This window comes from Littorina saxatilis, linkage group LG14, assembly GCF_037325665.1.
Source record: "Littorina saxatilis isolate snail1 linkage group LG14, US_GU_Lsax_2.0, whole genome shotgun sequence".
NCBI classification, from domain to species: domain Eukaryota; kingdom Metazoa; phylum Mollusca; class Gastropoda; order Littorinimorpha; family Littorinidae; genus Littorina; species Littorina saxatilis.
Genome location: NC_090258.1, coordinates 21,001,092 through 21,014,280, shown reverse-complemented (window position 1 = coordinate 21,014,280; position 13,189 = coordinate 21,001,092). Strand labels below are relative to the sequence as shown.

The 13,189-nt window shown below is 43.2% G+C and overlaps 1 protein-coding gene across 8 annotated transcripts in view; it reads right to left on the bottom strand.

Annotated features, from left to right (window-relative positions):
* The window catches only part of LOC138947333 (extended synaptotagmin-2-like), an 81,072-nt gene that overhangs the window by 55,475 nt on the left and 12,408 nt on the right, over positions 1–13,189 (bottom strand). For all 8 annotated transcript variants that reach the window (XM_070318783.1, XM_070318787.1, XM_070318788.1 and 5 more), the window contains exons 3-10: positions 13,028–13,165; positions 11,626–11,702; positions 10,162–10,228; positions 8,888–8,977; positions 7,656–7,711; positions 5,835–5,955; positions 4,309–4,408; positions 2,210–2,280 (exon numbers count right to left, since the gene is read on the bottom strand). In XM_070318783.1, the coding sequence (XP_070174884.1) occupies positions 2,210–2,280; positions 4,309–4,408; positions 5,835–5,955; positions 7,656–7,711; positions 8,888–8,977; positions 10,162–10,228; positions 11,626–11,702; positions 13,028–13,165 (720 nt within the window). The remainder of the gene's footprint in view (positions 1–2,209; positions 2,281–4,308; positions 4,409–5,834; positions 5,956–7,655; positions 7,712–8,887; positions 8,978–10,161; positions 10,229–11,625; positions 11,703–13,027; positions 13,166–13,189) is intronic.

The following is a 13,189-nucleotide window of genomic DNA, read 5'->3' as shown; positions in this document are numbered from 1 at the left end:
TTTACTTCAGGGCTCACACAACGCAACCAAATGTAGCCACCATAGCCTCAGCACAACGTTTGTTTTAAAGTTCGACAATTACAAACTGCAACACAACGCAACGCAATGTCACCACCATATCCTCAGGACAATGTGTGTTTTAAACTTTACTTCAGGGCTCACACAACGCAACCAAATGTAGCCACCATAGCCTCAGCACAACGTTTGTTTTAAAGTTCGACAATTACAAACTGCAACACAACGCAACGCAATGTCACCACCATATCCTCAGGACAATGTGTGTTTTAAACTTTACTTCAGGGCTCACACAACGCAACCAAATGTAGCCACCATAGCCTCAGCACAACGCTTGTTTTAAAGTTCGACAATTACAAACTGCAACACAACGCAACGCAATGTCACCACCATATCCTCAGGACAATGTGTGTTTTAAACTTTACTTCAGGGCTCACACAACGCAACCAAATGTAGCCACCATAGCCTCAGCACAACGCTTGTTTTAAAGTTCGACAATTACAAACTGCAACACAACGCAACGCAATGTCACCACCATATCCTCAGGACAATGTGTGTTTTAAACTTTACTTCAGGGCTCACACAACGCAACCAAATGTAGCCACCATAGCCTCAGCACAACGCTTGTTTTAAAGTTCGACAATTACAAACTGCAACACAACGCAACGCAATGTCACCACCATATCCTCAGGACAATGTGTGTTTTAAACTTTACTTCAGGGCTCACACAACGCAACCAAATGTAGCCACCATAGCCTCAGCACAACGCTTGTTTTAAAGTTCGACAATTACAAACTGCAACACAACGCAACGCAATGTCACCACCATATCCTCAGGACAATGTGTGTTTTAAACTTTACTTCAGGGCTCACACAACGCAACCAAATGTAGCCACCATAGCCTCAGCACAACGTTTGTTTTAAAGTTCGACAATTACAAACTGCAACACAACGCAACGCAATGTCACCACCATATCCTCAGGACAATGTGTGTTTTAAACTTTACTTCAGGGCTCACACAACGCAACCAAATGTAGCCACCATAGCCTCAGCACAACGTTTGTTTTAAAGTTCGACAATTACAAACTGCAACACAACGCAACGCAATGTCACCACCATATCCTCAGGACAATGTGTGTTTTAAACTTTACTTCAGGGCTCACACAACGCAACCAAATGTAGCCACCATAGCCTCAGCACAACGTTTGTTTTAAAGTTCGACAATTACAAACTGCAACACAACGCAACGCAATGTCACCACCATATCCTCAGGACAATGTGTGTTTTAAACTTTACTTCAGGGCTCACACAACGCAACCAAATGTAGCCACCATAGCCTCAGCACAACGCTTGTTTTAAAGTTCGACAATTACAAACTGCAACACAACGCAACGCAATGTCACCACCATATCCTCAGGACAATGTGTGTTTTAAACTTTACTTCAGGGCTCACACAACGCAACCAAATGTAGCCACCATAGCCTCAGCACAACGCTTGTTTTAAAGTTCGACAATTACAAACTGCAACACAACGCAACGCAATGTCACCACCATATCCTCAGGACAATGTGTGTTTTAAACTTTACTTCAGGGCTCACACAACGCAACCAAATGTAGCCACCATAGCCTCAGCACAACGCTTGTTTTAAAGTTCGACAATTACAAACTGCAACACAACGCAACGCAATGTCACCACCATATCCTCAGGACAATGTGTGTTTTAAACTTTACTTCAGGGCTCACACAACGCAACCAAATGTAGCCACCATAGCCTCAGCACAACGCTTGTTTTAAAGTTTCCTGTCGGGCTCTCCAAACTCTGGGTCGATGCGTCCTATACGCGCTAGAAGCCGAAAAAAACTTACTAAATATTCATGGTAGGAGTCCTGTTATGTGTGCACTAAATCTAAAAATACCGGGTCCCAGGACGACCAAGTACCGTTGGGTCGATATATTTGTGACTGTACCGTATTGTTTTGTCAATAACAAACGTTCCAACAACTTAACTTTCTTGTTTTTTGATTCGGTACCGTTTTCAAAACATGTTCGACCAGCCCGTATGCTAACCCATATTCAGCTGGAAGGATGTGATTTTGTTGTTGTTTTGCCTTTCTCTCTCTATCAAACCAAGAGTATTGGTGTGTCTCGTTCGAAAACGCTCTCAACAAGAATAATGTTTTAATGTTTTTACTCACCTCAAAGGCCTCATCCCACACCGGACTCACTGTGTTGTCAATCACCCGTGTCTGGAAAGACTGTGCCCCCACTGCAGGGCAAAGAAAAACATTTTAAAACAAGAATTTCTACCTGTTCAAAGAAACACACCATCACCAGGGATGGCCAAATCGTCCGCCCGGTCACCAGGGGCGAGTAAAAAATCCGCCGGGTTAGTACAGGGTGACACAAAAAAAACAGAGCCCACCAAAAGTTTAATATTTTCTGAAATAATCAGCCGATTCTTTTATTTTTTCAGGTGAGCCAAGCTGAAATGATGTTCTAACAGCCCACCAAGTTTGAGCTTCAAGATGTCATGGACAACGGAGCATAAGACATTTATAGTCGAGGCCTATTTTCGGTCGAATTCTATCCAGACTGGTCAGCCGCAGATGTGGGATCGCTCTTACAGCTGCTGTTATTGCTGCCTTAAGATCAGGGATGGTCTGGGGGTTGTTGCCATATACCCTGTCCTTGAGGTACCCCCACAGATAAAAATCTGGGGGGTTCAAGTCCGGTGAATAGGGGGACCACTCTGGGTCACATCTGCGGCTGACCAGTCTGGATAGAATTCGACCGAAAATAGGCCTCGACTATAAATGTCTTATGCTCCGTTGTCCATGACATCTTGAAGCTCAAACTTGGTGGGCTGTTAGAACATCATTTCAGCTTGGCTCACCTGAAAAAATAAAAGAATCGGCTGATTATTTCAGAAAATATTAAACTTTTGGTGGGATAGATCTGTTTTTTTTGTGTCACCCTGTACTTCTTCTTCTTCTTCTTCAGCGTTCCAGAATTTTCTGGTTACGTGTGAGCTCGTTTGCCCATTTGGGTTCCCCAAACTATACTCTGAGAGCATAGTCAGCTTCACTCCGCTTTCGTTGAGTAGGCATGCTGGGTATTTTCATGTTTCCATAACCCACCGAATTCTGACATGGATTACAGGATCTTTTCCGTGCGCACTTGGTCTTGTGCTTGCGTGCACACACGAAGGGGGTTAAGTCACTGGCAGGTCTGCACATAAGTTGACCTGGGAGATCAGAAAAATCTCCACTCTTAACCCACCGGGCAGCAGCGACCGGGATTCGAACTCACGACCTCCCGATTAGGAGGCCGACGTCTTACCACCACGCCACTGCGCCCGTCGCCGGGTTAGTACAAACCGCCTTGCAACTCGCCCGGCTGACCTATAACAAAATCTGGTCAATTGTGACCCTTTTGGTTGTAATATAAGCACTGCAAATCAACTGTGGTATGTTCCTGGCCATGGACATTTCCGGCTAGTGACTTTCTTCAAGTTACTCGCCCGGCTGGCGAGATACAATTTTGAGATTTGGCCATCCCTGATCACTAAATGAATCTAAGATTAATGCGCATACACATGTTTTTGTAAGCTCACACACACCCGGGTGTATGCATGTTATGGTTTAATCAAACACATGCACTTTTGGCAGAATGCCCAAAGGTTTTTTACGTGCCACAATGGTGACAAGAGGGTGAGACAGGGATACCATTTCTTAGTCAATCTGCACATAAAGCTGATCTGTGTCTATCCCGGCCTACCTTTGAACCTGAGGAATCACAAATCCTGAGTACCCTACAAACTGAGCTACCAGCCCCCCATGTTGTCTGTGAGAGCTGTACCTGTAGAGAAATAGTGTACAGTGGAACCCCCCTTTTAAGACCCCCTCCCTTTTAAGACCTTGTTTTCTCAGACTTTCTGTTCATAACCTCTGTAAAATTACCCCCATTTTAAGACTCCCTCCTTTTTAAGACCTTGTTTTCTCAGACTTTCTGTTCAAAACCTCTGTAAAATTACCCCCATTTTAAGACTCCCTCCTTTTTAAGACCTTGTTTTCTCAAGACTTTCTGTTCATAACCTCTGTAAAATTACCCCCATTTTAAGACTCCCTCCTTTTTAAGACCTTGTTTTCTCAGACTTTCTGTTCATAACCTCTGTAAAGTTACCCCCATTTTAAGACTCCCTCCTTTTTAAGACCCGATTTTCTCCGATTTTTGGAGGTTTGGAGGGGGGTTTGACTGTACCAGTTTGTAAAACGGCTAGTGCACCGTGACTGACCTGTTACGATTGTGTAGGGGTCCGACTTGCCCTTGCCAGTGAGGCCGATATCAGCTTTCTTCAGATCCCTCGCCTCTATCACATGCACTCTCAGCACGCCCTGCAACACACAGCACAACTTCTTCTTCTTCTTCAGCGTTCCATAATTGTCTGGTTACGTGTGAGCTCGTTTGCCCATTTGGGTTCCCCACACTATACTCTGAGAGCATAGTCAGCTTCACTCCGCTTTTGTTGAGTAGGCATGCTGGGTATTTTCGTGTTTCCATAACCCACCGAACTCTGACATGGATTACAGGATCTTTTCCGTGCGCACTTGGTCTTGTGCTTGCGTGTACACACGAAGGGGGTTAAGTCACTAGCAGGTCTGCACATAAGTTGACCTGGGAGATCGGAAAAATCTCCACCAGGCGGCAGCGACCGGAATTCGAACTCATGACCTCCCGATTAGGAGGCCGACGTCTTACCACCACGCCCATCACAGCACAACAAATATATATATACAGTCTGAGGCTCTGGATCTGGATCTGATGAGATGCAGGGGCCAATTTTGGCTATCGTCGCAACAGTTCTACAATAACAGTATCAGATTCAGACCTGGGAACCCCTGTCTTGCACTTGGAGTATTCTCAAACAAACTTGGTGTATTTTCAGAAAAAATTAGCGTACTTCACACAGCATTAATTTGAACATCCATGATTGAAACATGCTTCACACGCGTCCGTCGCACCGTTAATTAAGTTTACCAATACATTTAAAACAAATGCTTCTTTCAATGTTTATTGACAATAACTGTAATCATGTGTCAAAACACTGGATTGGCTTGATGATGCGCTTGTGAAGAAAAGTAGTGTAGGAATTTTTCTAGTCATATTTTTGTTCAACTGAGCATACTGAGCTTATTCTAGGGAATCATGCGTACAAAATAAGGTGAAATCGTATGGGTTCCCAGGTCTGACCTACAAACATGTAATGTTTCATATTACCATGCTTACGTTGAACATTTTGAATCACACTTGAAATCACAGTACAGTTTAACCTCGAGACAGGACTAGACGAGCTTCCTCAGTGTTGAACTGGCCAAAATGAAACCAAGTAGTGTATGTATGTTCTTCCTATGTAATCTAGTACACTATACATGTATAATTTCTTGATGTAAACTTCTCAAGATAGAAGGAATTCTTGTGCATCTCTCCCATTCTCCCTATGGCCTTTTCCCCCCTCTCTCACTCTCTCGCGCGCTCTCTCTCGTGCTCTCTCTATCTCTATCTCTATCTCTATCTCTCTCTCTCTCTCTCTCTCTCTCTCTCTCTCTCTCTCTCTCTCTCTCTCTCTCCCTAGGGCCTTTTTCCCTCTCTCTCTCTCACGATGTCACTACCCACCTCTCTCCCTACCTATACTGACATGTATGCTCACAAAGCATTCTGGGATTATCACCATCTTGTCCTTATGATACACAATAGCATGTATTCATTCAAATGGACATGCACAGTGTGCCTATACTAGGCGGAATGGGGCACACAAAGTACCTGAGGTTGTGGATATTTGAGCTTCCTGACGTCAACGTTGGACGCCATCTGGATAGGGATGCGATTTGGCAGAACCATAATGGCTGCAATCTGCTCTTGCACGATGGAGTGAAGCATATCGCTTGAATGAAAAAGACAAACATATTAATGAATCATTTACCGAATTGAGCATGAAAAAATGGTCTGGTAGTTATTTCTTTCATTTTAAAATGTATTCAAGTGCCATAAACCGAAGGCTGGCAAATTGAAATAATATAAATATACATGTACCACCAAAACATGCTCAAACTTAAAAGGAGTTTATCCTTACCAGATTTCACCAACTTTTCAGCTCTTAAATGTACATTATTCTCCTCTGCATGTGCATGCATCCTTGTGTGAAAGTGTCCGCCTGCCTGCCTGTCTACCGGTCTGTTTGCCTCTCTGCATTCTGACTCTTTTTTGTAAACAGTGGAGCCCCCCCTATGAAGACCCACCAATTCTTTCTTTCTTTATTTGGTGTTTAACGTCGTTTTCAACCACGAAGGTTATATCGCGACGGGGAAAGGGGGGAGATGGGATAGAGCCACTTGTCAATTGTTTCTTGTTCACAAAAGCACCAATCAAAAATTTGCTCCAGGGGCTTGCAACGTAGTACAATATATTACCTTACTGGGAGAATGCAAGTTTCCAGTACAAAGGACTTAACATTTCTTACATACTGCTTGACTAAAAATCTTTACAAAAATTGACTATATTCTATACAGGAAACACTTAACAAGGGTAAAAGGAGAAACAGAATCCGTTAGTCGCCTCTTACGACATGCTGGGGAGCATCGGGTAAATTCTTCCCCCTAACCCGCGGGGGGGGGGGGGGGTGAGGATGACAAATTGGGGGGGGATTCTCACCAATTTAGAGCCCCCCATTTTAAGACCTTGCCTTTCCATATTTTCTGTTCATAAGCTCTGCAAATTCACCTCTATCTTCTTCTTCTTCTTCTTCTGCGTTCGTGGGCTGAAACTCCCACGTACACTCATGTTTTTACACGAGTGGAATTTGACGTGTATGACCGTTTTTACCCCGCCATTAAGGCAGCCATACGCAGCTTTCGGAGGAAGCATGCTGGGTATTTTCGTGTTTCTGACATGGATTACAGGATCTTTTCCGTGCGCACTTGGTCTTGTGCTTGCGTGTACACACGAAGGGGGATAAGCCGCTAGCAGGTCTGCACATAAGTTGACCTGGGAGATCGGAACAATCTCCACACTTAACCCACCAGGCGGCCGCTGCCGGGATTCGAACCCTCGACCTTCCGATTAAGCGCCCGTCTGTACCTCTATCTAAGACCCTTCATAAGACCTGGTTATTTTTTTGCAGATTTCTAAAACTCAAAAGGTGGGGCTCCATTGTACCTGTATGTGACTGTGTGTACAGCTAAGCCCATGTGTGTGACTGTGTGTACGGCTAAGCCCATGTGTGTCTGTGTGTACGGCTAAGCCCATGTGTGTGTCTGTGTGTACGGCTAAGCCCATGTGTGTGTCTGTGTGTACGGCTAAGCCCATGTATGTGTCTGTGCGTACGGCTAAGCCCATGTGTGTGTCTGTGTGTAAGGCTAAGCCCATGTGTGTGACTGTGAGTGTATGTGTCTGTGTGTAAGGCTAAGCCCATGTATGTGTCTGTGTGTAAGGCTAAGCCCATGTGTGTGACTGTGAGTGTATGTGTCTGTGTGTAAGGCTAAGCCCATGTGTGTGACTGTCAGTGTATGTGTCTGTGTGTAAGGCTAAGCCCATGTGTGACTGTGAGTGTATGTGCACATGGTTGACAAGACAGAATAACCATACCTCAGACCAGGCAGGTCAAAAGCATTTGCCAGACTCGTCAGGTCAAAGTCCACCTCCTGAAAAAAATGCAAACAACTTCAGTCAGAGAATGTATGTGAGATGGTTGTCAATTCAGAGAAAAGGGTTGTTATCCTTCCTTAAACTAAGTCACTGAAACACACAGAAAATAATAAAGATGTTCACAAAAAGTCCAACAAAGATTCAATTGATTGGAAGCAACCAATAATCAATCAACCAATCAATGCATCATTCAATCTGTCTGTCTGTTTATCTGCCTGCAGTCAGTCAGTCTGTCTTTCTGTCAATTCACTTTCCTGCGGTCAGTTGCTGACCATTACGACTAAGCACAGGCACATGACACATTACTGTTCAGTGAAGGAAAAAGTGATTTCAGATCTTATCCTCCACCCACTCACTGCTAATTGCGCTGTGGAAGAGTTGTTGCTATTCATTGAAGGCAAAACCAGAATGTTTAAAGGCATATTAACTCGATGAATATACACGCTAATTGCTTTACCAACAGCTGGAGACATGCTAAATTAAGTTCCCTGCAAAATATTGTGGTCTAGGACCCCTTAAATGTTGAGATATTTGAATTTTTATTTTGATCTAGATCGTCCTATTTATAGATTTGCCAACAGAGGGAACGTTGACACAAGGGAAATAACTCCGCGTCTTTGTTGACATCCTCACTTTTTCAGAGGCTAGAACAAGCTGTAATGCATGTATATGGTCCGCGCATTGCGACATATCGTCATTATATGGCCTTATGATGCATTTGACATCGATTGTGGGCAAACTACACTTTGTAAACACGGGAGCGCGTACATATGCCTTTAACACTCCAATATCAACACAATGAGCTACTATGTGCTACTAGTATGTGCTCGTCTTCACAAGAAGGCGTCATCATGTCGAGCAAACACTGTCCAAATGCAGTAAATACCACTTGGTAAGAATTGCTTTCTTCATTCAAAAAACATGTACATGACCCAATTTCTGGCTTCAAGAAATGATGGCCTTAAACACCTATCATCATAAAATGGCGTCTGGAGCCAATTGATTGGACTCGCTCTATAGAAAAGTTATTTATTATCATTATTATTATTATTATTATTAGAAGAGTTACACACATACACACACACACACACACCTCCCCACCGTTTGCCTTGCAAAACCAACGTCATCTGCCAGCATGTTTGAAGATGTCGACTAAGTCTAAAGCCACTTACAGGGTTGTTGAGGAAGAAGACGCTCATGCCTCCGATCAGCGGTGTTTTGTTGATCAGCGGCCGGAAGATGACTCTCATTGTTCCTCGCAGCTGTAAGGACAAGTGATGTGGACAATATATCAAGTTTTTTTTGTTTTGTTTTTACATTTAGTCAAGTTTTGACTAAATGTTTTAACGTAGAGGGGGAATCGAGACGAGGGTCGTGGTGTATGTGTGTGTGTGTCTGTCTGTCTGTGCGTGTGTGTGTGTGTGTAGAGCGATTCAGACCAAACTACTGGACCGATCTTTATGAAATTTTACATGAGAGTTCCTGGGAATGATATCCCCGGACGTTTTTTTCTTTTTTTCGATAAATACCTTTGATGACATCATATCCGGCTTTTTGTAAAAGTTGAGGCGGCACTGTCACACCCTCATTTTTCAATCAAATTGATTGAAATTTTGGCCAAGCAATCGTCGACGAAGGCCGGACTTCGGTATTGCATTTCAGCTTGGTGGCTTAAAAATTAATTAATGACTTTGGTCATTAAAAATCTGAAAATTGTAAAAAAAATAATTTGGTTTTAAAACGATCCAAATTTACGTTCATCTTATTCTTCATCATTTTCTGATTCTAAAAACATATAAATATGTTATATTTGGATTAAAAACAAGGTCTGAAAATTAAAAATATAAAAATTATTATTAAAATAAAATTTCCGAAATCGATTTAAAAACAATTTCATCTTATTCTTTGTGGGTTCCTGATTCCAAAAACATATAGATGTGATATGTTTGAATTAAAAACACGCTCAGAAAGTTAAAAAGAATAGAGATAAAGAAAAGCGTGCTATCCTTCTCAGCGCAACTACTACCCCGCTCTTCTTGTCAATTTCACTGCCTTTGCATCGAGCGGTGGACTGACGATGCTATGAGTATACACTCTTGCTGTAAAAATGCAGTGAGTTCAGTTTCATTCTGTTAGTTCGACAGCTTGACTAAATGTTGTAATTTCACCTTACGTGACTTGTTTAAAATTCTTTTACGTTATTCTTTCTCCCAAACACACATCTAATACAGCCCCCGCTCTTCTAACGCACACACACACACACACACAAACACACACATATACAGCACCCCTTCCCCAATACAAACATAAACAACTTTCCTGTGATAAGCACACTCGAGTAAACAGCTCACAGAAAATATGAAAGATCAAGCTTATTTGACAAAACAATGTGTCTTGTAAGTTGTATAGTGAAAAACAAGACATTTTCCACAGAATCCATACGTACTATGAAATTTTTGATGCCAAAGTTCATGCCTTTCACTTGAACTGAAATGTTACAGTCGCTGGCATAACTGAAACAGAAAGAAAAAACAGTTCTTACTCTGCAAGCTTAGCACACACAAAAACACTGAATCAGTGAATGCACTTACCTACCCAAAACAGGTCGGTCTAATCCATGACAAGATGGGTTTGTTTGTTTGTTTGTTTGCTTAACGCCCAGCTGACCACGAAGGGCCATATCAGGGCGGTGCTGCTTTGACATTTAACGTGCGCCACACACAAGACAGAAGTCGCAGCACAGGCTTCATGTCTCACCCAGTCACATTATTCTGACACCGGACCAACCAGTCCTAGCACTAACCCCATAATGCCAGACGCCAGGCGGAGCAGCCACTAGATTGCCAATTTTAAAGTCTTAGGTATGACCCGGCCGGGGTTCGAACCCACGACCTCCCGATCACGGGGCGGACGCCTTACCACTAGGCCAACCGATGACAAGATGGGTGCTTTTCTTCTGAAAACATTGACATTTGCTTCTCATACAAAAGTGATTTTACATACTTGCACTTCATTGTTCACATTTAACCCTGAACAATATTTTTGGCTTTTACTTTTACAAGTTTTCAACTTTTCAAGAACAGTTTGACGACTTTGGACAGGGACTAACAACAAAAGGCATTCACCAATCAGTAAGTAAAGAGAACTCCCGTCCCTCCCCTCCCCCCCCCCCCCTTCTTTTGTATAAAGCTTCGCCCTGCTTTTTAGGATTTTTTGTCCACAGTCTCTCTCAATATATCCCCATGTCACAGAACTCCCTCCTTTTTAAGACCCGATGTTCTCAGATTTTGGGAGGTCTTGATAGGGGGGTTTCCAATTTGTGCAGCTGATCCTAATGCAGACCTGTGCACACTCAAAACGCTCATCAGTAGTAAACCAACCAAATTTCAGTAGTTTTTAAAATGTTTCAGTAGTAAGCTGTAACGACAGTTCAAGGCATTATTCTGCTCACAAAGCACACAATTTTACGATCTCCAGGTTGTCTTGAGAATAACTGGACTTCCAGCACTGTTGTGCCGTTTTCTTCTTCTTTGGTGACAGAGCTGGTGTCTCCTCTTCACTATCTGAATCTCGCACTCTTTTTTTTCTTTCTTTTCCATGTTTCACTTCAATCACAAGTAAAGTTGCCACGCAGACGCTGGACGAACTAAGTCTAAGAACAAAGACCCAATGCTGGGAACACGCGTGCTTCCGGTAAATCGGAAAATGTCTTTTCAGCGCAACGGCCAACTGATTGGTCAAAACATCTTAAAACAGAAAAAATAGTCCTTTTTTTTTTTGGAGTAAAACATCGGAATTTCGGAATTTTAATCAAAAATCCGAAGCACCGTATTCTGCATATAAAAATCGGAGAAATTACGGAGAAACCGTAGATGTGCACAGGTCTGCTAATGCCTATCCTTTCACTTACTTGATCTCAAGATCCATGTAGATCTCATCTCTGCGCACCTGGCTTGTGTACACCTTCACACCACCAATCCTAGGAGGCTGAAAGTGAAAGGAACATGAAGTACACACATGAAGGAGTTTGACTACTTGTGTACACCTTCACACCACCAATCCTAGGAGGCTGAAAGTGAAAGGAACATGAAGTACACACATGAAGGAGTTTGACTACTTGTGTACACCTTCACACCACCAATCCTAGGAGGCTGAAAGTGAAAGGAACATGAAGTACACACATGAAGGAGTTTGACTACTTGTGTACACCTTCACACCACCAATCCTAGGAGGCTGAAAGTCAAAGGAACATGAAGTACACACGTGAAGGAGTTTGACTACTTGTGTACACCTTCACACCACCAATCCTAGGAGGCTGAAAGTCAAAGGAACATGAAGTACACACGTGAAGGAGTTTGACTCCTTGTGTACACCTTCACACCACCAATCCTAGGAGGCTGAAAGTCAAAGGAACATGAAGTACACACGTGAAGGAGTTTGACTCCTTGTGTACACCTTCACACCACCAATCCTAGGAGGCTGAAAGTGAAAGGAACATGAAGTACACACGTGAAGGAGTTTGACTCCTTGTGTTCACTGGGGTTTAACACTGCATACATATAAAAAATATCATAATACACACAAATCTTTCACATTGCACACATTTGATGTGTACAGTCAAAACCTGCCCTGGCGACACCCTCTCGATAATGACCACCTGTCCATTATACGACCATTTAAAGTAGCCCGGACCAGCCTTTCTTTCCACATAACTCATCTGTTCATATGATATAGCGACCAACTGTCTACACCGACCACCTTGGGTTGACCCCTTGGTTGGTCATGCATGATCGTATAAGATGTTTGTTGGCTTGTTGTCAGCTAGCTCGACAAGCTTTTTTGTAGGTCCGAGGGGAGCAAATATATCGTCTTCTGTGTCAGCTTTTACAACCGAGGCCAGTTTCCACATCAGAAATGAAGAACAAATTCCCTTTGGTAATTGTTTGTGTGTATGCTTGTTTTTATGTCTTACTGTTGTCTTGAGAGGAGAGGGGGGGGAGGGGGCGGGTCGCTCCTCGAATCTTTCTTTCTTTCTTCATTTTTGTACCAGCAAATTCAAAATGTAAATAATCAAATGCATACGTAGAATCTGATTCTGTATGAATTCAGGCTCCCAACTAGGAAGGACCCAAGCACGGGGTCAAACTCAAAGACTGAAACTGGTTGAAATCTCAACGAAATATCAGTTCCAACCAATCCAACCTAACCCTTGATTCCTACCCAGTTGGGCACTTTCTCATGAACACCTCCCCCTGATAGACCCATACATGCATCCTGGACCGTATAGTCACTATCATAGAACAGGTACATACAATATCTCCCAGCTCGATCTTGCTGAATCTGAAGGATCCGATGGATGAGGGCAGGCTGGCGCGGATCTGGGGCTCGATGCTCTCCTGCAGCAGCTTGCGCACATAGTCCCCGATGTAGGGCCACAGCTGGTCGATCATCTGCACGGCAAAACATTGTGTCAT